Below are 26,075 nucleotides of genomic sequence, written 5' to 3' on the forward strand. Positions count from 1 at the left end.
AAACCTGTCAAAACCCAAATTTTCTCCAGTTTTTTCTAGCTTATTGGTCTAAAAGTCACTTTTTTCATTGACTGGAGCCCTCTCCAGCCCCTTTAAGGTTTATTTTATGATACAAAATTTAAATATATTGGAAAACATTATAACAAACAAAATTAATGTTTGAATTGGTCAAATCTACATTATTTTTGATTTTTGACAAAACCTGCTGCAGCCCCCTTAAATAAATTTTTTCGTTATTCGTAAGATTTCAAGTTCTTGTTTTCGTTAGCCCGTTAGCGTCCTAATTTATGATTCGAAGCGTTCTACTCATTTCTTCTTCTCTTGTGATTTGGTTTTCGGTTGGTTATTTTCAAGCATGGCTTATCTCTCATTCAATTTTGTTAATGTTGTTAACGCGATTAAAAAATATAAATTACCGTTGGTAGTACTACAGGAAATAAGATGACCGGGAAATGGTAGCGTAAAATCAAGTGATACGACCATATTTTACAGTGGTGACATGAGGTCCAGACACGAATTAGGGGTGGGGTTCCTGATCAATGAGTCATTACTATCAAAGGTCATCAGGTTCAAAACGATAAATAAACGACTATGCTTCATATAGTTGTCAATGCCAATCTATGATCTAACAATAATCAACTACCATGCACCAACGGAAGAAAAAAAGGAAGAAGTTAAGAATGTATTCTATGAAACCCTCAAGTGAGTACGATACACTTTCTAAACACAGTGTAAAAGTTGTAATTGGTGATCTGAACGCAAAATTAGTGCAAAAAGAAAGCTATAGGCCAACAATTGGTAGATAAAGCTTGCACAGCATATCAATTGATAACGGAACAAGATTGTAAACTTTGCTGCATCTAGAGACATAAGTATCACCTAGCGATTGATAAAGAATACCGATCATGGATTAAGAACATTCATAGTTTCAGAGGGGCAGACGGTGACATGGACCACTGCATAGAAGTGGCTACCTTAACGAAAAAGTTCTCAAACGACTGGATGGTGAGAAAAAACAAAAATAAGCTAAATTTTCTAAATTTTCTAAATATGGAAAAAACTAAAGACCCAATAGAAATAAATAAATATAAAAGCATCATATCTGAGAAGGTCAGAGAGGTGAATAACCAACCATATGACACAGATGACAGTCAGGAAACGAGATGGAAAAACATAAAAGATACAATTGAAGTAGCCGCAAAGGACGTAAGAACAAATTATATAGGTATGAAAAAGAAACGTTGGTTTATTGATGTATATCAAAAGGCAGTAATGAAGCGCAATGAGGCGAGGAAAAATATGTTACAAAATATTACCCCAGAATCCACGGAGGAATATATGCTCAGGAAAACAATAGTAGGCAATACGAATAGAAGGGAAAAAAGACGGGCTGAAAAAGAAACGTTGGAATGTCTTGAAGAAGATTATAACAACACAAGAAAATTTTTAAATAATGCAGTAGGAAAATATAATAAACCTCAAACTTCTATCATAAAAAATGACATGGGTGACCTGCTGACGGATCCAACAAAAATAGTCGTAAAATTCCGTAATCATTTTGAAGAGTTGTTAAATAACAATAGTACCATTGGAAACATGGGAAAATATGATAGAATGTCTTACCACAAAGCAGAACCAGAATTGACCGAACCAAAGTTGGAAGAAATAGACTCTATCATTAAGCTTTTAAAAACTTTAGAGCCCCAAGAGAGGATGAAATTAATCCAGAACTACTTAAACTGGCTAGAAAAGATCTTGCGACCAAAATATACCTACTACTAAAAGATATATGGAACAAAGAATGTATGCCTAAGGATTGGAATCTAGGAATTATATATATACAATCTACAAAAAAGGAGATATGCATATGAAGAAGGTAACAAATTATCGTAGAATCTCGTTATTGGACATCACATACAAAGTGTTATCAATAGCCATCTTGAAGAGACTTGAAATATACGCAGTAGACATTGTTAGAGAGTACCAGTGTGGCTATAAAAAAGGAAATTCCACGACAAATCACATTCATACACTATGCAAACTTATGGAAAAGTATTACGAGTATATTAAGGACCTTCATATGCAATTTGTGGACTTTAAATAGGCATACGACAGCATCAATCTTGAACAACTGTGGACGACCCTAATAAACTTTGGCATACCCAATAAATTAGTAAACTAATCCAGGTGCGTAACGAACAAATCTGTTGTAGAGTACGTTTCTTAGGAGAATTATCATCAATATTTTATGAATAATTTCAAGAACTGCTTGAGACAGGGTAATGCAATGTCCCCAGTGCTAATTAGCCATGTTAGCTCTGGAAAAAGTGGTAAGAGATATATCAGACCTCAAAGAAATGGAAACAATAGGCTATAACTTGCTTGCCTATGCAGATGATATTATTTTACTTGGAGAATCTAGAATCGACATTGATGAGAGTGTAAGAAAGCTAATAAAATCCAGCTGAAATATGGTACTATTTGACTAGTAATAAACGAAAACAAGAAAAAATATATTGTAATGATTAGGAATACAACTGTAAAGGATAATCTGTCCATTGAAGGACTTATGTTCGTCAGGTAGAGGACTTCAAGTACTTGGGGGTTAACATAATCGAAAAGAACAACGTGCACAATAAAATTAGGATGAGACAAACAGATGTTACTTCACAATGAAAGAAATGTTTTCCTCCAAGTTTCTGCCAAGACATACAAAGGTACGCCTATACTGTACGTACTTGAAACCCATAGTAACGTACGCATGCGATACATGTATAGTACTCAAGGAGATGAAGAAAGACTACAGAGTTTCGAGAGGAAAATACTCAGGAAAGTATATGGACCAATGTATAATAATGACTTAGGAAGTTATAAAAGAAAATCAAACGTAAACCTGCATCAACTGTACAATAAGCCGGGTCTACGAAATTTCTTAGCCAGGAAAAGATAATAACTTTTCCTTTGATTCTGAAATATAATTTTTCTCAAATTATTATTATTATTGTTATTATTAATATAATCATTATTTACTTTACAATATTATTATGTCTATTATTTTCATTCAGATTTTTCTGTTGACGAACAAGAATGGTTAGAATTACTTCCTATACTCTGTTCCACGAGAGAGTGTACTTGTTTCGCGCAGCCGACTGACGCCACCCACAGCGCGGAACCCCAATTTCTCCCACTCTTTAACGTCCAGCGGCGCATACTCATGAGAGGAGTCATTGCCGACCGCCGACCGCCGACCCGAGCAGTTGACGATCGTAACCGAACGGGCGAAAATGGTGGGGGATGCGCAGCGACGGACGAAAAAACGAGTACACTCTTTCGTGGAACAGAGTATATACAGCCATTAAATCCTCTCAAATCAAAAAACGATAAACAAATAGAACATTAAACTATGATAATACATGTCGCATATACACGACACGTGATGTCGCGCACGCTCCGGGAAAAACGTTGTCGGAATACAGTAATATCGTTCCACCACGAAATGTGTATATATATTATATATATACAAATAGCGTGGGTGAGAGTACCATCATTGCGACGGTCCAACGTAATACCCAACCCTGTATGACGTATGTTATCCCTAAATAAACCAATTTTACTGTAAGCTCGAAAGATTATAATATATTGATAAATAAAAGAAAATCATGTTATTTAAAAACAAAATAATTATTGTACATCATAATTGAGATGGTAAAAGTTGATGAAATTAGAAAAAGACAAAATCTCCAGATTTCTAGATCTTAGATTTTTGTTGTAATTCAATAGTATAGTTATAAAATATGCCGACTCATAGACTGTTTCCACCTAGAATCGTTTTTCAAATACAATAATATTATATGACTAAATTTAAATTTCACATCACCCATTGCAGTACTCACTTTTTACCTACAGCAGAGCGGTATCCACTTATACATAACTTTTAGTTATGTAATGTAATATGCTAATAATACATTTTATAATTTATACATATACTTTAGAATATAATCCTATGGTCTTTGCTCTTACATACAAATTGAAAATTATCGATAGATAGGTACAGTAATTAACTTTAATTAAATCACGATTTTAATTTTTAAAATAATATTACAAACAAACCTTTCCTTGATTTCCATTGACTACATTGTATTTACCGTTCCAATCGATACAAACAGGTGAAACACCATTACTAAAAGAAACTTTGTTTTGTAACACTATAATAGCTATATCTTCAGCATGAAACCCAGTACGTCCATAATAACCTTCTTTCAGGTGAATCATTTCCACCTGTAAAATTGTTTTAATTTATATCATATCATACCAATTATTTTTAGACTTTTGAATTATTAATAACTTACATTTATTATTTGAGTAAATTCATTGTCAATTATTGTAATATTTCTATCATATTTTCCAACAGCAATTTTGTATAGACCATCCGTTACTGATATATTCTTAGATAACACAGCTTTTTGCCAAAAACAATGAGCCGCTGAAAATTATATTTATTTAGTTTCCATTCATTTTTAAATACATTGTACAAAGGTTTTACCAGAAATGACTAAATTTGGAGAAATAATTGATCCCCCACATATCACGTCATAATTAAAATTTATTTTATTTAACTGATATATTCCAACATTCCAAGGAGCCGTTCCAACAAGTGCTCTATCACCATTGTCGATCAATACTTGGTTTTCGACATATACTCTACCGCAATCTGAAATAAGATTTAAATATAAATATAATTATATGGTTATTATTAATAAGTATCTATGGTATAAACATATTTTGGACAGTTGTACACAAAACGAAGATGCCTAACCAAACAATTATTTTTCCTACATAATTTTATCATTTATAATACAAACTAAACCATTTGAATACAGTAAAAGTTATGTAAATGACTAATATATATATATATATAAATTAGAGACTCATGTTTATATGATAAAAATACAATTACATGGATTGCATCTATATAGTTGTTTATTCCACAGCCCATTAGACTGACAAAATAATTCAAGTGAAATCTCTTGTCCATTTGGTGCAGTAAATGTTGGCTTGCATGATAGTGTTGCCATTGTATCGGGTATCGATAAATTTGAGCAATTAGCATACTTACCATTATGACTACATTTAATATCTAAGCTATCTGATATTAGAGGTGGACACATTTCTATAAAAGTAGATAAATTATAATCAAACATAATATGTCATACTTTATACTTGTATTATATTGAAAAATAAAGAATTATTACGACATTCGAACGACTGTTCAAAACTTACTGAAACACAATTTCTCAGTACTCGATAACCAATTTCCTGTTCTCTGACAAAACCTGAAACCATTGGGATAAGCCTTATGATATCCAACTTCGCAATTCTCAATAACAGTGAGATGATGATTAATTAATGTCCCATGAGATAAAATTTCATTAGAACCTTCATAAGAATATAGAACTCCTTCGACAGTTGGTAAAACGCATGAATTCACTGTGAACTGTCAAAACATTATTATAAATGTTAAAAATATATATTCTAATTATAATATGTTGCTTATAAACCAAAAGTTTTAATTTAAAAACCAAGTCAATTCAATAAATTTAAAATACAAATTAATAGGTTCCATTAAATACAAATATATTTACGCACAACATGTTCGTTTAAAATTCCACGAATCCATTGAACATGGTATTTCATGTCTATAAATCCCATGACTGTATCGTTTATTTCATTAAACCTTGTGCTTGCACACAATACCCCGGTCAAAAAATAAGAATTAGAATGTAAAAAAAATATGCCTGCTCCACCAATGTTAATATCTATGTCTAGTCCTGAAACAAGAGATATTTTATACATTACACACACATTAAACATTAAATATATTACTATTTTTGGGTAGTGGGTGCTAGGAGACAATCTATTAAATTTTCCCGGGGTAATGGGGGGAGTAAAATTTATATTTATTTATATTTATTTATAAATAAACACCAATCGACTTTTTAAACAATAGTGTTGAAGTACACAGATATACAGAAGCAAAAGGTAAATAATAATAAGATCAGATATATATAATATTATAATAAGTATAATGTTACGATGTACAATAGTGTAACAACGCGTAATATAATATATCATATACTGGCTACGCTACACAACACTTTTACGCAATAGTATTATTAAAAAAGTATACTCAGCGTCTGATGTACTACACTATGAATAGATAACTTATACACTAAATGACACTATTGGGTATTTTGTTTATAATTCCAACACTTTCCCTTAAAAAATGTACCCTTATTCATCAATATGTATAACTCCCAGCTTCTCCCGTAGGCCATAGCTCATGGAACTGCGTTCGTGGAGTTAGTTTAGTCATAATGTCCGCAATCTGCTCCTTGCTGGAATATGTACTTCAATGAAAACCATCCCTCATTGAACTTTTCTCATATATAGTGGGAGCGAACATCTGTGTTGGTTATTCTATGAAACTCTAAATTTCTCACGGCTGGTAAAATTGATAACAACTCAGTAAATGCATCTCCTATTTCAGCAGGTCTTGCAAGTTGCAAACTTGCACCCGACTTGAAAATCTTTAATTAAATATGCTTTCAATACATTTTTATGTTTCACTATATTTATACCAACTTTGACTTAAATGAAAAGTATTTAATGGTTGATTGAGTATTTGTGATTTTGGTAATATAGGGTACTATTTTTTCAGATACGATAAATTTTTGATCACCTGATTCAATTAATTTCAGAATGATTAAGTTCATACTGAAATCCTGACTTGTCTGCTAATAATTCTTTCCTAAAGATTTTATTCAGGTTTTCATGTGTATGTTCAGTAGCTTTTTATTAGAAACACTTATAATTTTTTTACACTCGGATTATGATTATGTAATTGTGTTATAATTTAATTATATCATGTATGTATCTCTTTTATACAGGATTATCCTTGATTTCGGCTTTGTGTCCTGTTGTCCTGACAAATTGCTCTCAGGATGCTTTTTGTCCCGTAATTTCAAGTCTGTCCCATATTAATCCCGTTTTTTGCCTTACTGTTAATTTATAATTTTTGAAATGTTTGAAATAACATTATTGAATAGAATAATGTAATAATCTATACTTTTCAATTTATTGTATTTTTAGATTTTTATTTTTACCATTATTATTGTTGCATTTGTGTGGGTAATGATAATAATATGATCAATTGATAAGATGTTTAGATATAAGATAAAATATGAATGACACAACAAGAATGTGAGGTTATCCTTGACAATAAAAATAAGTGTGACAATCATAAGTTTCAATAAAACGTATTTTACTTTTTAACAAATTGTCTTTTAAATAATAATATATAGACAATTAAACAGCATTATATAATGAGATGATAATATTTTAGGCCTGCATTTTATTTTTTTAAATATGGTCATGATTAATTCCTTCTTGTCCTCAAATCGACAGTAACTTTTGTTAGCTTAAAATGTAAAACATGATATGAGCAATAAAGGATAGTTGATTTTAATGTTTATATATAAGTGCTTTTTTGCGTGTCTTGAGGTAAACAAAATACTAAAGGAACATAATATGATTATCTTTATAGCCATGAATAGAAAGTAATTGATAAAGATGCTTTGCACAGTATTCAAAAGTGCCGTCAACATAAATAGATTATAATGAAAAAAGGGAAATTTAAATTTGTAATAAGCAATTTATATATAACATATCTATTAATTTACTGTTCCAATTATACAATAATAAAAAGTCGTTGAAAATAGTGGCCCAATCACTGGGTCTACCTGTTATAAATGTAAAACTGTTGTGGCCCAGTTACCGTATATATTTTTGAAAGAAGGTTAATTGTGGCCCAATTCCCGTGCACCCATCCGTATCTTTATTTATACCACGAACAGGTAAAACGTAAAAATATTCGCCCAAATGGTAGAAATGAAACTCACTTAAACGGACTGTTAATCCGGGTTAATTTTTTGGCCAAAATGATTACCCTCGTGCAATACAGATTTACATTATTAATTATATTATATAATATACGATCCCATAATTATATGGATATATTATTATATTGATATAAAACCTATACTACCTACCTATATACCATGGCAGAGTTGATTTTGAAAGTTAGGAGGTATAAAATATATTAAATGTTGCAATATGCCAATATGTCTTGCACAAACATTCACAACTGGCAAACCCCAGGACTGGAAATGTTGATAAAAATAAATGTTAGATTCATAATAAATTTTCTAAAGTCGTGCTGTTCACTGATAACACGATGAATTTAAACCATGATCATTGGTTACTTACCTAATTGAGAATTGCAATCTTTATAGAATCACAAAAACATTAATATGTATTACAGTATTACATATTATTATTACACTATTACTAACACTTAAACCTGTTATGCTTAAACGTACTAAATATACAATTAATTTAATAATATCAATTTGCGCTTAATTTGAAGTTCTATATATCATTATATAAAAAAAAATCCTGTATTTCTCAGTACGCATGCTGAAGTGAATACGGGAATGGTAGCAGTGAATATGGTTTAATTGGTCGATAAAATGTAAACTTAACATATATTAATATAATAATATATACTTTGATTTACGGTAGAAACGTTGTGACCGTATTGTGTATACCATACTTAGATGTATAAGACCGTACAAGTACGGTAATTACCAAACACCTTTTCACACCTGGCAGTAACTTCAACTACCGGAGTCCATCTCCTTGCCAGAGTCTCATAATATATATATATATTTAATCTCCAGTACCACTAAAGTATATACTATATATATTATATATGAGCCAAAAAATATCCTATTCATTGTTCTTTCATGTATAATGATTTTTAATCCAAATTTAAACATTTTCACGCATAGCCAAACTTGGAAAAATTAATTTTCTCGCGACGGCATCGGTGTACAGCAAGATCCTATCAACTGCAGACTGCTCACCACGATTGTTATTTTTCCAAACGTTTAAATTAATATTATTAATCGTTACAAATCAAGTAACAATTAATAGATATTTGTCGACTTATGTATATACTTTGGTGGTACTGGGACAACGGATCTCGCACTCGATCACTAGACGCAGGGTTTGGGAAGCACTGTTCAACCCTCTGCTTTCGTTTACGTAATTCTTGCTGCAATAATCAATATTTAAAAACAAATGTAGCATATTCATATAAATCCAATTAAAGTTAAATACTCATTTAAATACTCCTCTTCATTCTTGTGAACTAACACACCCACTATTTCAAAATACGTATTAATATAATCATATTATACTGATTCAATGTTAGGTAAATAATGATTTTAAAAAATAATACTTGTTTAGTAACCAAAAAAGATATTATAACAAAATACACATAATATAATCTCTATATTATAGGTGTACAAAATGATAATTTTACTTACTGAGTGACTGATCAATCAACGCACAGCCCAAACCACTGATCGGATCTGGCTGACCTACAGATAGCTATTATGATAAAGGCGTCCTCTAAGAAAGAGTTTTTGGAAATTCAACCACTAATGATGAAAATAATGGGTTGTAAGATTACAACAGTAGTGCCCTCTATCCATCAAAATAAAATTTAACAACACGCATAAAATTGTCGCTACCAAATGCATGTGTGTAGCTTATATACTTAAAAATTACTCAATTAAATTAGAAGAAAATCTCAGATTTAGAGATGTCAGAAAAATTTAGAGAGTAATTAATTCAAACCATATCAAATATATACCAAGCACTAAATCTAATCCATGAGTTTCAGTTGCCCATTAAGTTCAAATTACTTCACAAAGTTAGGTATACTGACGCCAATTTGCATGTGAACCTAGGTAAACTAAAACTGAGATACACCTTATACAGCGTATTTACCATATTATTAGATTTACCACAAAAAAAAAAACTGCACACGGCTGAAACCGGGATATACTCAATAGAAAATCGTGAAAATACATAATATACATAAAATGTATGCGTTTTTGAGTCCTTGAACTTATACTTCAAATATTGGCAATGCAAAAAAAATCTTGGTTTACACCCGAGGTAACTGAGGACACCGCACCGGATGGACCAGCGGGCATGGCCGGTTTCCGCCAAAAGTGTACCTTTTCCTTTTCCCCAACTCACTTTTCCACCAAATCATAAATCGATTAGTTCCCTTTTCCGCCAAAATCATACATTTCCCTTTTCCATCAATTCACTTTTCCACCAAATCAAAAAAGCTAGTCTAGTATTTGAATAATATTTAAATATTTTGTGTGCATATTATAATTTGCATATACAATTAAAATTATTTTGTAGATTAAATTCAGGATTCATAATGATTTTCTTTTTCTTACCACTATTAAAAAGTGTTATATCTACTATTTATAAATCAAATTTAAATTTTATTTTGTTTTTATTTCACATACATGTTAGTTATATATCATTTTACAATTAACATTCTTATAACTTACTATAGTTGTATAATATTTCTTTTACAAAGTCATATCTAGGAATTTAAGAAAAATATAAATATAAATATTGAAATTAAATTAAATTAAAACAGTTAGTCACACTACCTGTAAAGATCTCCATTTGACATATTTTGTATACTCAGTTAAAAATTGGTTATTTCGATTTTGTATGTTTCGAACTTGACGATATTGTGCCACGTTTGGTAGATGGATACTTCTAAGTTCAACATAGACTTTCGTTTGTAATTCATTAATTAAAATGGTTACCAAATTATGGATAGAATCTGATGGTGTTTTTTAATAAAAAACTTTGATTAAATTTCGAATGGAATGATCACACAATTTATTGTTGGTCGTTCGTCTTAAACTTGAACTTACTGATGCCCAAAATATTTTATGAATATTGTATTTTAATTGTATATGTAAATTACACGATGTAGGTAAAACGGTGTAGTCACTAACAATTTTACGTATGAGAAATATTATATGAGTACCGTTTTTACGACACTTTAGTTCCACAATTTATTATCCACCAGGAAGCGCTAAGAAGGCCGGTTTCGGAAATATTTTAAAAACAATATGAACTATTTCAGTATATTTGTTTTAAGAATAAACATATTATTAACATATTGATGAACATTTTTGTTTATTTAAATTGTATTATTCTTTAGTACCAAACTACCACATTGTAGAACTTTTACCATCTACCTAAAACTTATTATTTTTTAAGCATATTTCATATAGTCCTAATTAATATGCCTAACAAATGTTTTGTTCCTGCATGTACATCTGGCTAAAAATTAAAATCAGAAGGGAAGAATGTACCACCTAAGTTCCATCCACAGTTTTGAGCATTATCTATAGAAATTATCTTTTATCTTATCTAGATAATTAATGAAATTGATTTGGTATCTAATGAATTATCTTAGATGAATAATTTTGTTATCTAACCCAATTGATCTAAATGAATAAATTATGGACTATGGGTAGATATTTTTTTTATTTGAGTCGTAAAAACTAAGGTATGGTAAATTTTTATTTTGAAAAATAAAGCGTTAAATTTAAAATAATAATAATTTTCCATATTCCTTATTTGCGTAATTTCTCATAACTCTATACGGTCCGATACGGGTAATTTATAAATTATAAAGACATACCATCTCGCACACACACGCGAACACACTCATAATAGACACAACTACACAAGACTTAGTAGGTACACAACAATGATATTTTGATTGGCCCACATATTTTATTAATATTATCCGTTAAATTCTTAATATAATTAACAATAAACATAAATAGATGTTTATGAGTTATAGCTTTAATGAATTCCCGAAACGGTGAAGGCATTTTTTTTCAATTAAATAGTTTCTAATAGCAAGGTGATTATAATACATGATAATGCCACTTCGGTACTTCACTATAAAAATCACGATTATTATTATTAATCAAAACCTACAGTACCCTCCCCCAGTTCCACAGGCTTACGACCTCAGTTGTCGAAGCCTCAACCACAAAATAATAATTAGAGGGTAGTATAATTCTTAGACAGAAATAAAAATTTATATGACTTAATTATAACAATAAAATGTTATCCTAAAATTTGAATGAAATTATATTCTAAATAATAATTATAACTAAAAATAAATGTTAGTTTAGTGCAGTTAAAATTAAAATAATTTTCATCTTTTTTTTTATCCTGATAAATAGTGTTTATCTTTTATCTTTATCTAGATAATTAAACTATTAACCATCTTTTATATGTATTTAGATAAATTATAATCACTTATCTTTTATCTTTATCTAGATAAATATTAAGTTATCTTTGCGCAACATTGTCCATACACCACAAATAACACTAACCCAATAGTTATTTTTTTGTTTTTAATTTTAGGTAATAATACTTTGTGTACCTACTTATTTACTTTAACATACCTGTAACCTAACTTAACACGCTGACCACTATGAGGACAGCGGCGTCCACATTTTCTTTTATTATTTTTATATACTGATCTTTTTATAACATTTTTTTTTTAAGACAAAAGAAAACTATACAATATATAACTGAATACTAAAATAATTAAATATACAATTAATTATGCAACACACCAATAATAATTAACGGTGTGATTTTTAATACAAATTTAATGTTTGCATAATGTCATTTATATCAAAATTTTCTCCAGGGAAGAAGACCCTTTTTTTTAAGAAGACTAACAAGTACAATGTTCGAATAGGTAGTCTAAATTATTTATTAATTAATAATAATCAACGGGCATAAGCCCTTTAACAAGAAAAAAAAACATTTCATAATAATTGGAAATTACGAAACTAATAACAGAGGGATAAATAAAAATACAACTAGAAAGACAGAAAAAAAAATTACAAAAAGAGCGCTCCGAGAGGCACAGGCGGAAGAGCGAAGAGGACCAGGAACGCGTGAAGGACGTGATCTGGGAAGAAGTTATCCACAAAATATGGCAGCAAGAATGGAACCGTGAGCCTAACGGACAATGGACGAGGAGTCTGATTAAGGATCTGTCAGCGTGGGTGAACCGGAAGCATGGAACCGTGGATTTTCATACAACCCAAATGCTGTCCGACCACGGGTGCTTTGGGAAGTACCTTTGGAGGTTCAAAAAACTGGACAACCCAAGGTGCATTGATTGCGGGGAACCCACAGACGACGCGGAGCACGTGATGTTCCGGTGCGGCAGATGGGAGAGAGACCGCCGTGCACTAGAAGTGGAGCTGGAAGAACCGATTGACGCAAACAACATCGTTGAAATCATGCTCAAGAGGAATACGAACTGGGAAGCTGTGAAAAGATTCATCGGGAAAGTTCAGTCCAGAAGGGAAGAAGATGAAAGAATAAGACAGAAGAGAAACCGTTAGTTAAGTAAGATAAATTGTGCGCCGAAGGCGGAATTAAGGAGGATAGAGCCTTCTCTTTTTTGTGGAGCAAAGCTCATTAAGTATTATATTGTACAGCATGTAACGGATTTTGTGTGGAATAAATGATACGGATACAGGGGGAAGGACGGCCCTAACGGGTGAAGTGCCCCCCTGTAGCGCCGTGATACCATCACAAAAAAAAAAAAAAAAAGGTTTTGGGGAGGTGGCTAAGGCTGAGTTTGGGAGCTTAGCTAAGCCCCCCCCCCCAAAATTTGCACCTATGCTACACTCAAAATCTAAATTTGTATTACCGCAATCACAACTGACACAAAACAGATCATAAGTTTCATATTCTGAAAATCCTTTTTTACGATACAAATGTTGACAAGTACCAGGGTCGATGTATGGAAATGATCTTTCTAATACAGAAGGACTCTGAGTGGCATTTACTTTATTTTCTCCCCAAATAACAATCTGTAAAAATATGAAACAGTTTTATAATGTACGATTGTAAAAAATATATAATATTAATACCTCGTTATGTAAGTGTTAGTAAAAAGTTCAATTGGTAAATTAAATTCTAACTAACTGTTGATAATGGTAAGAGGGCTACGCCAGCTAGTAGTTTCGATTTTGAAAAGCGACGAGTTGGTGAGATTGTGCGGTGACTATGTAATATGTATACAACTACAATAAACCATGTTCTAAACGGCACGAAATACACGTTACCTAAGATTGAACACCTTTCCGCGAAAATGTCTAATATCGTCAGTGGAAGAATTCCAAAGGGCGATTGAAGGCATGACCAGAAAATTGGAAGGATTAGCGGTATTTATAGACGACATTATAGTATCAGGAAGCATGATAGCCCAACGTAACTCGAGACAGGACAGTTGTTAAGTTGCGGCTACATAAGGGGCTAAATTCACACAACTTCCCCATTTTCACCAAAATCTACTGCGCAGTTTTAAAGCTGAATTTGAAACTTATATAAACAGTCGGTTTTCGGAATTTATTCTAAGTTCATCAATTTTAAGCTAACATCAAAATGTATTAACTTATGTGGACAATTAAACTATACCCTCCCACAACTGTGTAAAAATTAGACCAGACAGCCTTTTTCAAATTGAAATTAATGTAGTTAAAAAAACTACAAATTATATAGTACAACATATTTACCTTTCCTAGATCTCCAGTCTGTATATTATATATATTATTCCAATCGATACAAATAGGTGAAATATCATTGTTAAACGAAAATTTGTTTTCTAACACGATAACAGCTATATGATCACCAAGTTGAATATTATTATCCTTCAGGTAAATTGTTTCCACCTTTATAATTGTTTTCATTTATATTATTTTATATGTCATACAAATTATTTGTAGAATTTGAATTATTAATAATATACATTCATTATTTGAGAAAATTCAGTGCCAATTTTTGAAATATTTTTATCATATTTTCCAACGGCCACTTTGAATTCACCAATTCTTACTGATATTTTATTGGCCGCTTCACCGTGAAATCCAAAACATCCACCCCCTAAAAACGTTATTTAATTAATTTTCGTTCCTTAATAAAATCATTATACAATGATTTTACCAGAAATTACAACATTTGGAGCAATAATTGAACCATCACACATACGGAAATAAATAAATTTAATTTTATTAAATTTATATACTTGAACATTCCAAGGTAACGTTTCAACCGCTGTTTTATTCATATCTCCTTCTTGGTTTTTTATATTTACTCTACCGCAATCTAAAACAATATTAGATGTAACTAATATTAGAAGCATCGTATTTACATAAATATGAGTAACTCTGATACTAGTTATTACACAAACATAAAAATAATATTAAATTTTAATGTAATACAGCTATTATTATGTACCCATTGTCATATTTGTTCCATACTCGTATCGAGCACACAACTCCTTAGTCTCGTCCAAACCATCTGTACAATCCTTAATACCATCACAAACTAACGACCATTCAATGCATAGTCCATTTGAACAATAAAACTTATCCTCAGTGTATCTACAATTGTATTCAAATGTGCAACAAATGTTAATTTAATATTAATTATATATTTATAAGGAAATATGAAAGCTGATCAAGGTTTTAGAATACCAAAAGGAATACAATATATTAAATAGTTACGCGGGTTTGGATCCAAAAGGTTCTATATTGTGTAAATTTGAAATTGTTCAGAAAAGCCAATTTAAATGTATTTAAATATTTTGAGCTTATAACTATTTGATTTGGACGTATAAATTATCAAAAAATTTTAAATTAAATCAGAATTTATATTATCTCATTAGTTAATTGAAAAGTAATTTGGTTATCAAATAATATTGATAAAACCAAACTTTGAACCAAAAAGTTCTAGAGGGAGGACCTTTTAGCCCAAAAATTAATAATCAAATATGAGATAGAACCTTTTGCAAACGATATAAATAAAAGTATTGTACCACATAAGACTTCTTCTACATACCTAGTAATACCAACCTAGTATACAAAATAATGTATACTGATCCCGAACTTACTTAATTTATTTTATTTGAGAACACCGTCAAATTAATGCGTCGTAATATTATCAAAATGATATTATTATTGTTATAAACATTATTTACAATATTATAATTATTTAATATATAAACTTAATATAATAACAAAATGCGAGCAAACGTCGAACAACGGAATATTCCAAAGAATATGTTATTATAGTAAATACTTATATGTCTATTCATAACATTATTCAACTTTTACAACACCGCCGACCACTGCGATGCATTATTATTATTGTACAAATTATTGTATGCGTGGGAGTAAAAACTACACCTAGAACTTTTTGTTCCCAATAAAATAATTTTTAACTTAGATAGAACCCTTTTGTTCTTACATTAAATAAATTAAGTACAGTTCTATCTATGTTTCGCAAGAGTGTTATTTTGAAGATAGATAGAACTTTTTTGCACTGAATAACTTCTTTGATTCTTAACAGCAAGCGTTTTCATAGCCTTTATAACGAAAAAAGTGAATTTCGTAAAATATTTAGGTACATACTAGAACGTTTTGGATCCAAACCCGCGAGTAGTTACAATAGATAGTTGTGCCAAATCCAACTTTAGTTAATTATCAGCCAACAGCGAGTAATATAGTTAAAAAATAACTAAATTCGCTAACGACATAATATTATCATGTTAGGTGTACCTAGGGCTGTTCGATTATTTTTTTTACCACTCGATTATTAATTTCGCGTTTTATTGATTATTTCGATAAATCGAAAATTAAGAAGCAAACCAAAAATTGATTTTATAATGACTGATTAATCGATAACTGATTTTTTTAATGACTGAATAACTGTTAATTACATTTTTGAAATGACTGATTAACCGATTAATTGACTTTTTTAATGAAGATTAGTGTGTTGGTATAAAGTAAACACTGACCCACACAAAATGGAATAGAATACAAAATTCCCTAAGTGCTAAAAATAGAAGTTCATTCCAACCGTCAAAACAACGATTAATCATCTTGTTTATTCAAAAAAATCGATTATTTGATTAATCGGAAATTCGATTAATTGATTAATCAAATTTTGATTATTTGGCAATTTATCGAATTTTATAGAAACTGTAAAATAATCGATGGAAAAAAATAAGCGTCGTAATAATCGATTAATCGAAATAATCGAACAGCCCTAGGTGTACCTACCTAAATTAGTGACAAGTCAGTGAACAAAATATTTAAATCACAACATAAGGTATTCATAAGATTGTCATTTTTATATATCAACGATTAATATAAAATAGATTCGAGATATATAATATACAATTCGATTGCGGAGCACATAATTAAATATTATACGGAATTTCCGAATCCGATGTGAAAGAGTGGGTAGTAAAAATGTAAAATAGATATAGCAAATAAAGTTAGTTTTTACATTTTTATTATCCTGGGTTTTTATCTTCCTGATCATAATGTGTATTTAAAATTAAGAATACCTAATATTAAATATATACCGTATATTGTTTGATGGTCCTTGTAAATTACGCCCAGATTAAGCAGGTAGTAAAAATACTATGGTAAATTGCGCCCGGGATTTTTTGTTTTCTAAAATAGGTATAGTAAATTGCGTCCAGGATTTTCGGGGTAACATATTCAATGTCACCTATTATGTGTATTTTAAAAACACTGTTGTTCATTTATTGGTGGATAAGCCGAATGTTAACGCTATAATCAATATGGTGTTAGCGATATAAATTAATTAACGCGTATACAACGACTTTACGTATAGGTAATACTTTAGTAAGCCGTTTGCATACAACAGTGAAACATGGATATTATACATACTCAATTTAGCCAGAAAAAAAATGATGTTATAATCTACCAAACTTATAAATTTTCAAAATTAAAACATGAGTTGTCTTCGGATGAAACAAAGTGGTGATTTAATGTAACAACGTGTATTGAGTTTCTAAATGACTATCTTAAAAATAATATTTCTATTGGGCGCAATTTACTACACAGAAATTTGTATCTGAAAAATACCGGACGCAATTTAATACACAGAAATTTATACCTGAAAAATCCTGGGCGCAATTTACTACATAGAATTTGTATGCCTGAAAAATACCGGGTGCAATTTATAATAAAATTGTTTCCCTTTGTTGGGCACAATTTACGTTTACCCATTAAGACTTTAGTGGTCTAATTCCCCAAGGCCCAAACCATCAATATTTTCGCCACTTACAACTATATAATATTTATTTATACTACAATCACCAACATTGAGCAAGATGATACAGCTTGCCGTCTTTCGAGTCTTCTGTCACACAAAATGCCGGATTCTGAAATAATGAATTTGTATGTATTAAATACGTTAAGAATGTTTAGGGGATTAAAATAATTATTGTAATCAGTATTTACAGTTTGAATTCAATTTTAGGTATCATATATAACCGCATATATTATGCATTCATATATATATATGCATTGCATAGGTATATATCACGATTTAAGATAGTATTGTCAATCAGCAAAAACTCGTACAGCTGATACCAGATCGAAATCGAACATACGAAATCATTTAAAGGTATACTTTACTTATACCTAAGTCTTAAATTAATATTATTAAATAATAATAACATATTAAATAATTTATGTTCATTACGAATAATAGACCATTAATATTTAACTGCATATTATAATATTATTATTATACCTATTATATTCTATATGTCACAAACATATTAATAATAAATATTTTTATAATTTTTTTTTATAGATTCAACAATCCAATTTAAAGAGTGTTAAGGAACTATTAAAATTAAAAAAATACTTCTAATGATCAAATTAACAAAACCGAAAAATTGAAACTGAAGTATTAAATTCTGCAAAAAGATCTATGCACATTCAAAAGTATGATCGTAATTAACCCACGTTATTAGAGTATACTTCGGTCAAAAAGAGCTGTACAAGTCAAGGAAAAAATTAGAACTTGTTCAAATAAATATTTTATTTGGTATTTTAAATTTTTAACCAATCATTTAAATTTTTTTTTTTGTTTTAGATGAACTTGATGTACTTATTAGTGCAAAACGTTATTGTAAACGCACGTTTGCCTTTTAGCATATAGTTGATCATTTTGATTTCAAAACTTTAATTCAAAAAGGCTTTCCTGGGAGAAAACTTATGTCTTGTCCAACTTTAATGAAAAGATTAAATACTTAATTCCAACACCATTTAATCCATCTCAAAGAAGAAATGACTAATATTGAATATTTTACTATCACTTCTGACTGCTGGTCAATATTTAAAAGGTAAGTTATTTACAAGCTTAATAATATTTAGTAAATACCAGTGGAATTTTTACAAAACTTCAAGAGGGAGGCAAATTTAGTACAATGACACAATATATGTTTCCATATTAACAGATGTTAACAAGTCCCAAAAGGCAGGGCAGTCACATCTTCAAAACTGCCATTGCTAAATACATTTATAAAATGTACCTATTACATTTTAATTTTTCAATAGATCATACATAGACATTACTTGTCAATTGTCATTGGATAATTGATGAAGATTTAACCAAAAAATCATGTGTATTGATCGTAAAACGATTGGAATGGAGACACACATTTGATGTATTACCAAAGAAAATGGAATCTGTGTACTTAAAATATGATATAAGCAACAAAATAAGTTATACAACTACAGACAATGGTTCGAATTTTTTTAAGAGTTTTAAGTAAGTGATTGGTATTACATGATAAATTATAAAATTCAAAATTTATTAATTATTATTTAATGATTTTAAAATAATTCACCTATTGGCTATTGGCTATTACTCACTATATGAGTTAATTTTATTAATGATAAAATTATAAATTATTTTATCAATTTTTAATCTATTTTCTACGCTGATAAAACCATTTCCTCAAAACAAACAAATCCCATTATATCAAAATCATATCCCCCTTCTATAGGGTTATCGACAAGTCACCGATGAGGTAAGTTTCACAAACGACGCGCTACGTATTGACACTTAATTGTCGTGACCAAAATACCAAATACTAATAAGTAATAATACCTGAATAGTATTGTTTGCCAACCAACTTCTCAAGCGGTATTATTATAATTTAGTAACGAATACGGCTATGTTTACTAATTTCCCGGAAATTGCAAAATCATAATTTATATTTTATTTTATTTCTCTACGGCTCAACACCCCTATGGTGCACACCCATATATAGGTGACTTGGCAAGTGGTAAAAAAATAGGTAACTAATGAATTTTCCATTGTCTTAGTTCTTGCAGTTTCTTAGAAAAATGTAACGTACTATAGATACTATACTATACAAAATGTCTTAATACAAACCATGTTTTTATATTTATTATTATATTATAGTTAACACTGATATTACTTACCGAAAATTAAACATGAATATATTAACCAAGAAAACATCACCTTCATTGTCAATAGTAAGCTTAAATCAAATACACATTTCAAAAAAATATAAACAATACATTTTTATAAATAAGTTATATAAAAATCAAATTATACCGTACCTATATTTTATAACATAATGTTATAGGTATTATACCAAAATTTACTGTAAGAATAATATGACAATAATATGTGAAAGACTTCGCAATATCTTTATTGTATTAATTAATTTGTAACTTCATAAGATAACACTGCGTTATATACGATAATATCAATAGAACTTTACAACACTTAAGTTCTAGATGCAGAGAATCGGGTCTTTTAAAAATCTATACTACTATCTAACGATACTAGTACCTATGTTATATGTAGTCGGTTCGATACTAAGTTGATAGATCCCTACTAACAGCTATATATGCGATAACTTTATCGACCGAAGGACAAACAACCTTAAGGTTAGGTAGGTGCAATTAAAAAATGATTATGTTGCTAACTTGTTTTCAAATTGATTGTATTATAGACTGTAGGTTCTACTACTACTACACGTCAAGGTTATTAGAATATTTATTATCTTTAAACCTTGCTACGCGTCTACGTCAAATACAGTGAAGTATTCATATACACGTGCCTATAGAGGCAAATGTTGAGGAGCGGAAAATTGTTTAAGGTTATACTTATACGTTTTCTGTTATTGTAAAATATGTTATGTATACTATTGTGGTTTTATTATTTAGGGTGGCAATTGTCCACAAGCCTACACGCCGGATAGATAATATAAAATATTGTTTTTTAACGTAGGTATAGTACGTATACTAATACTGGTGTCGTACACGCCGATCACTTCTGACGTACACAATTAATAAACGAACAAATAACATTATAAGCACTTTTTTTTAATTGTGTCACACAATCATCACCACTGACCCTTTTTGGGTCTTCACATATTATTCTTTATAATATATCAATTTTATTATTGAAGCACAATCGGTTAAATCGGTATTAAGTTTAATACCTAGTTACATTCAGTGGCGGATTAAGAGGCAGGCTAAAAGACTATAGCCCAGGGCGGCTTTTTTGGGAGGGTGGCTTTTTTTAGAATTAAAGGTTATTATTGACTTATTAGATGCTTATACTCATCTTAATTTTTTTTTTTTTATTTGTAATATAAACACGAATAAAAATAACTTTAAAAAGTTATAATTATATATTAATATATACATTGTATGATGCGTACCAATAGTAAGAATATTACAATTATTATTACAATTTTAAAATATTTCATGTGAAATAAAATAATTACAGTTAGTTACTATAGTTATTATTGATAACTTATTAATATGTACTTATTGGTAATATTCAAATTAATTTGATTGTTGGCATTTGATGAATGACGAGTGACGACGAACGACGGAAAGGCGTAGAGCAATAAGAAGTACATTCCTGCTTTTCATTATTTTATTTAACATTCTAGCGGGCAAGCTTTTGAAAATAATACTAAATTACTAAATAATATTTAATTATCTATTTTGTAATTGTAAAAAAGAAAATACTCATTTAATTACATTTTAAAAGATGTTTTCAAAGATTTTGTACCAATTTTATTTAAATATTATATAATATGATAGCTATGTTTCTGTGTTCAATGTTACTACATATTTCATATCTGGCTATTTACATTTCCGTTATTTGACTGTACAATGCATCGTTTATTTGTATTGGTACCTGCAGTAAAATATTAGACATGAAATATTTTATTTTTAGAAGTTGTCTATTTTAAATATTTAATATAATATTTTTTTTTTTTTTGGATAAAAAAGTGAACACAATTTGAAGAGAAGGGTTTAGACCAAATATTGTTCTTTCCTTAGTAGAGCTGTTATAGGGGGGTGGCAGAGTGATTAAGCCTATATGGGCACCAAAACGCTAAATCCGCCACTCGTTACATGGTACTTATTGACTATGCGTCTATGCTTAAAATTATACTAATTGTTATTTTATTACATAATATTGTTATCTTAACCTAATTTTATGGAATATATATTTCAACGTTGTTACTTAGCTTATTAAATATTGTATGATTAAATTAGAATTTTACCTGTTACATAATGTTATTATGATCGTTTTTTATCCTAACTAATATTTTTAATTTTAATATTATTTAATATTATTTTAATAACATTTAATTCACAATATAAGATTTTTTATATAATTTTAGATTCTGAGAGGAGCAAGAAAGCTAGTGGTTTTACAGTGTTTTTTTTTTTTTATCCTGTATACAAAATTGTTACCAGAAAGATTCCTTCAATTTCAACATATAGTATCTTATATTTTATCAAATTGGATCAAGAGGTGTGATTTTTCGATTTTTCCAACAATTATTTAATGTCACGGGAAAAACCACCGAAAAATTACGGAAAACCGCTAAAAATGGATTTTAATTCCCAACGCTTTGTGTATCACCATAGAAATGAAAATATCTAGACTGACAAACCTTCTCTACTCAGAATCGTTTTTCTCATACAATGATATTATATAATTCATTATACATTGACCCACTTGTAACCTACTGTACAGCAAGGCGACATCCACTTTTTATAATTTACTTAGAATAGAACCTTCAAAAAACCCCTAACACATTTTTTGGCAAGAGCGGTTTGGGAATTGAGCTTTTTGTAATAGCGGAGCAAAATGGGCTACGTCCCATAGTTTCTTTACTCCCACCAACCAAAAACTCATTTCAATGTCATGAACATTGAACATGGTTTGTGATAAGTGTTTGCTTATATTATTGGCTTGACATAAAATCTAGTATAGACCAGATTTAAAATATCAAATTTAGTGCTAATTTTAACTTATTTAGGTGGTTTTTTTTTAAAGCATTAATATTTTTTTACTATAAATTTTCTACTTTAAAATGATGCAAGCAATACCAACCATCAAAAACTAACGATGTTTGTAAGAACAGTCTAAAAAAAATTAGGCACAATTATTTTTAGAGTAGGTACTAGGCAGGTACCTAATTAAACACGTTTTATGCTAAATAAGTTTCAAAACATCTAAGCCCCCATATGTACATTACCCATTACCATAGACACATCTAAGTTATTTAAATCAATAACAACTCTTTCAAATTTTGGTTTAGATACATCAAAGTTCTCTAAAAAAATATCTACTGAATAATCTAAAGTTAAAAAGGCTTATTTTAAAAACAAAAGAATGTTCTGTCACAGAATCATCTTTATGTGATACAAAAAAACTCAAGTATTCGAAAATATAGTCTTCAAATGTATTTAAAAATTACAAAAACTAGAATTTGAACAGGGCCGGCCCTAGGGTAGGTCCACTGGAACATTTGTCCTGGGCCCCGCGTTTACGTCAGGAAAATTAGGTGGTAGCTAATAATATGTAGTTAAATTTAAAAAATGTAATTCATAGAGTTTAAGTTATAATAAGTTTTGGACAGAAATATAATTTATTGTATTTTTTACAAAATATGCATATTGCATAATAATATTAGTAGAAAGTAGATAGTGTATAGTGTCTATTTTCCGACGGCTTAGAAATAATGCCAACAATGAATTTAAGCAATTACTTTTAGAAGCACAAAAAGCTGCCTCTAATTTAGACTTGACAATGTATATACCTAGATTGACAAAACACCAAACTAAGCGATGTAATAAGCCATCAGAAAATATTGATTAATACCTACAATATTCAATTTTTCTTCCATGGGTCGATTCATTTCTTAATAGTCTTTCTGATCGATTTTTAAAATATAAAAATTTCCTTACAAGTTTTAAATGTCTTTAACCCACCGGACATAATCCAACAGATGAACAAAATATTTCAAGTTTTAAAAATTTTTTTGACTTTTATGAAAAAGATATGCAACAAATTGGTTTTTCTGTCGCTATGGCCGAATTCGAATTTTGGTATGAAAAATTAAAAAACTGTGGCTATACTTTACAGCTAAACGCAATTGATGGTTTAAATTTATGTGATGTTCAAATATTTGGATCAGTATTTATACTTTTTAAAATATTAGCAACTTTATAAGTAAGTACAAGTACGGCTGAGAGATCGTTTTCCACACAACGGTGAATTAAAACCAAAACATAATGGGACATTCACGTTTAAATGGACTGGCAAATCTTCACATACATCGAGAAGTACAAATTAAAGAATCCGAAGTATTAACAGTTCTTTCTGAAAATGGATTCTGAAAACTTAAATTTTAATTTGATTTTTCATAATATTTAGTTATAAAATATAATTCATATAATAATAAATATTAAATATATAATAATATAACATATTATATGGTAATAATAAATAAAAATGATTATTTAAAAATTAGTTTTAACTGTTTACTTGTGTGTAAGGAAAAAAAGAAAAATTATTAACCCCCCCCCCCCCATATATAATAAAATACCTAATAATAGGCATTTATTTATTTTGATATATGTAGATCACTGGCCTATGGGCCTCACTAAGAAGTCTCGTGCAGTGGAGTCAAAAATATATAACAATTATTAACTAGACTGCAATACATATTAAATATATATGGGGAGGGGAAGTACGAAGTATAATAAATATATAATGAAAAAATAGGAAAATATAAATAAATATATTATGTACCTATTTAAAAAAAAAGACATGGACAATTATTTTGTCCGGGGCCCCGCAAAAACTAGGGGCGACCCTGAATTTGAATATATAAATACATTAAATAAATAAAGGGTGAGCATGCTTAGGAAATCACCTTGTATACACTATACATACACCTAGTGATGTACATTTTCATGAAAATTTTGAAAATTTTATAATTTATCATATTAATTTCTTATCAAATAAATCTATTGATATTATATAGTTGTAATATATTTAACCTTCATAATTATATTTTAAAATATATACTTTTATTTCCATTTACCCATTTTAATATAATGTTGGTATTATTCTAATGAACATAATAGGTATAATAATGTTATGGACGTCTCCACAACCGAGTTTGTTCGTTAGTAAATAAATACGAGGTGTTTGAGTTATCACTAATACTTTATTAATATAATCAATTTTAAAAGAAATTTAGTTGCACAGAATAATTATTAGACTTAAGAAAACAACAGAGGCTCTGCTAGATGGTCTGCCAGGACTACACTGAATATTACACAGACAGCGAGACACGGTAGGGGCTCGCTCGGGCTCAAAACTGTCCACACAGCGAATTCCTTAAGACCCTGTGACTCTGTCTGTTCACACATTAATATGCTTACACACTATACTATATTATACTATTACTATATCTCATACTGCGTATAGCATACAGACAGGGGTTCACAACACCCCCCGGACTACATGAAGCATGGGGGTCTAATGACTACCATGTTTCACCTCATCCGTGAGTTCCGATGCTCTGAAACTTTTAGAATTTGTAGGGGAGTGTATGGGTTGCACACACTCTGCTACTTCCGGTCTGTAGAGTCGGGGTAGATTACACTTATATTTAATCAACATGTATAGACTTACAACTATTATTAAAATGATTATAATATAAACTATAATAAAATAATGGTCCGGATTTACAAATATTTTGGTATCGTTGTACATTTCAGATAATTCTTTCAGTTTTTTAGCATCTTCAGCTAACTGATTAAAATTTTTAAAATATTTATTTGTATCTATTTGCTCGGGTTCACGGCTGTTAATTATTTCTG

The 26,075-nt window shown here is 29.7% G+C and overlaps 2 protein-coding genes across 8 annotated transcripts in view; both read right to left on the reverse strand.

The window, feature by feature from the left end:
- LOC100574854 overlaps positions 1 to 26,075 on the reverse strand; it is a 276,000-nt gene that overhangs the window by 99,737 nt on the left and 150,188 nt on the right. The window contains exons 18-20 of one of the 7 annotated variants that reach the window (XM_029489190.1): positions 4,544 to 4,711; positions 4,350 to 4,483; positions 4,111 to 4,278 (exon numbers count right to left, since the gene is read on the reverse strand). The exons of 5 other annotated variants lie outside the window; for them this stretch is intronic. In XM_029489190.1, the coding sequence (XP_029345050.1) occupies positions 4,111 to 4,278; positions 4,350 to 4,483; positions 4,544 to 4,711 (470 nt within the window). The remainder of the gene's footprint in view (positions 1 to 4,110; positions 4,279 to 4,349; positions 4,484 to 4,543; positions 4,712 to 26,075) is intronic. One more of the 7 variants, XM_029489192.1, reaches the window with a different exon arrangement.
- On the reverse strand, positions 12,632 to 20,473 carry LOC100163616 (suppressor of tumorigenicity 14 protein homolog). Its single transcript, XM_029489208.1, has 7 exons — positions 20,340 to 20,473; positions 18,199 to 18,259; positions 15,298 to 15,443; positions 15,004 to 15,165; positions 14,810 to 14,943; positions 14,577 to 14,732; positions 12,632 to 13,871 (listed from the first exon to the last, which is right to left on the reverse strand). The coding sequence occupies exons 1-7, from the start codon at positions 20,383 to 20,385 to the stop codon at positions 13,431 to 13,433; spliced, it is 1,146 nt and encodes a 381-aa protein (XP_029345068.1). The 5' UTR covers positions 20,386 to 20,473; the 3' UTR covers positions 12,632 to 13,430.

This window comes from Acyrthosiphon pisum, chromosome A2, assembly GCF_005508785.2.
Source record: "Acyrthosiphon pisum isolate AL4f chromosome A2, pea_aphid_22Mar2018_4r6ur, whole genome shotgun sequence".
NCBI classification, from domain to species: Eukaryota; Metazoa; Arthropoda; class Insecta; order Hemiptera; family Aphididae; genus Acyrthosiphon; species Acyrthosiphon pisum.

Bases quoted from the DNA above. Each gene is read 5' to 3' on its own strand.
- LOC100163616 (XM_029489208.1), bottom strand. From the start codon at position 20,385: ATGAAGGTGATGTTTTCTTGGTTAATATATTCATGTTTAATTTTCG. The intron at 15,166-15,297 runs GTACATAATAAT...ATATTGTTTTAG, and splicing joins TGGAACAAATATGACAATGG to ATTGCGGTAGAGTAAATATA. The intron at 13,872-14,576 runs GTAAATATGTTG...ATATTTTTACAG, and splicing joins AGACTGGAGATCTAGGAAAG to ATTGTTATTTGGGGAGAAAA.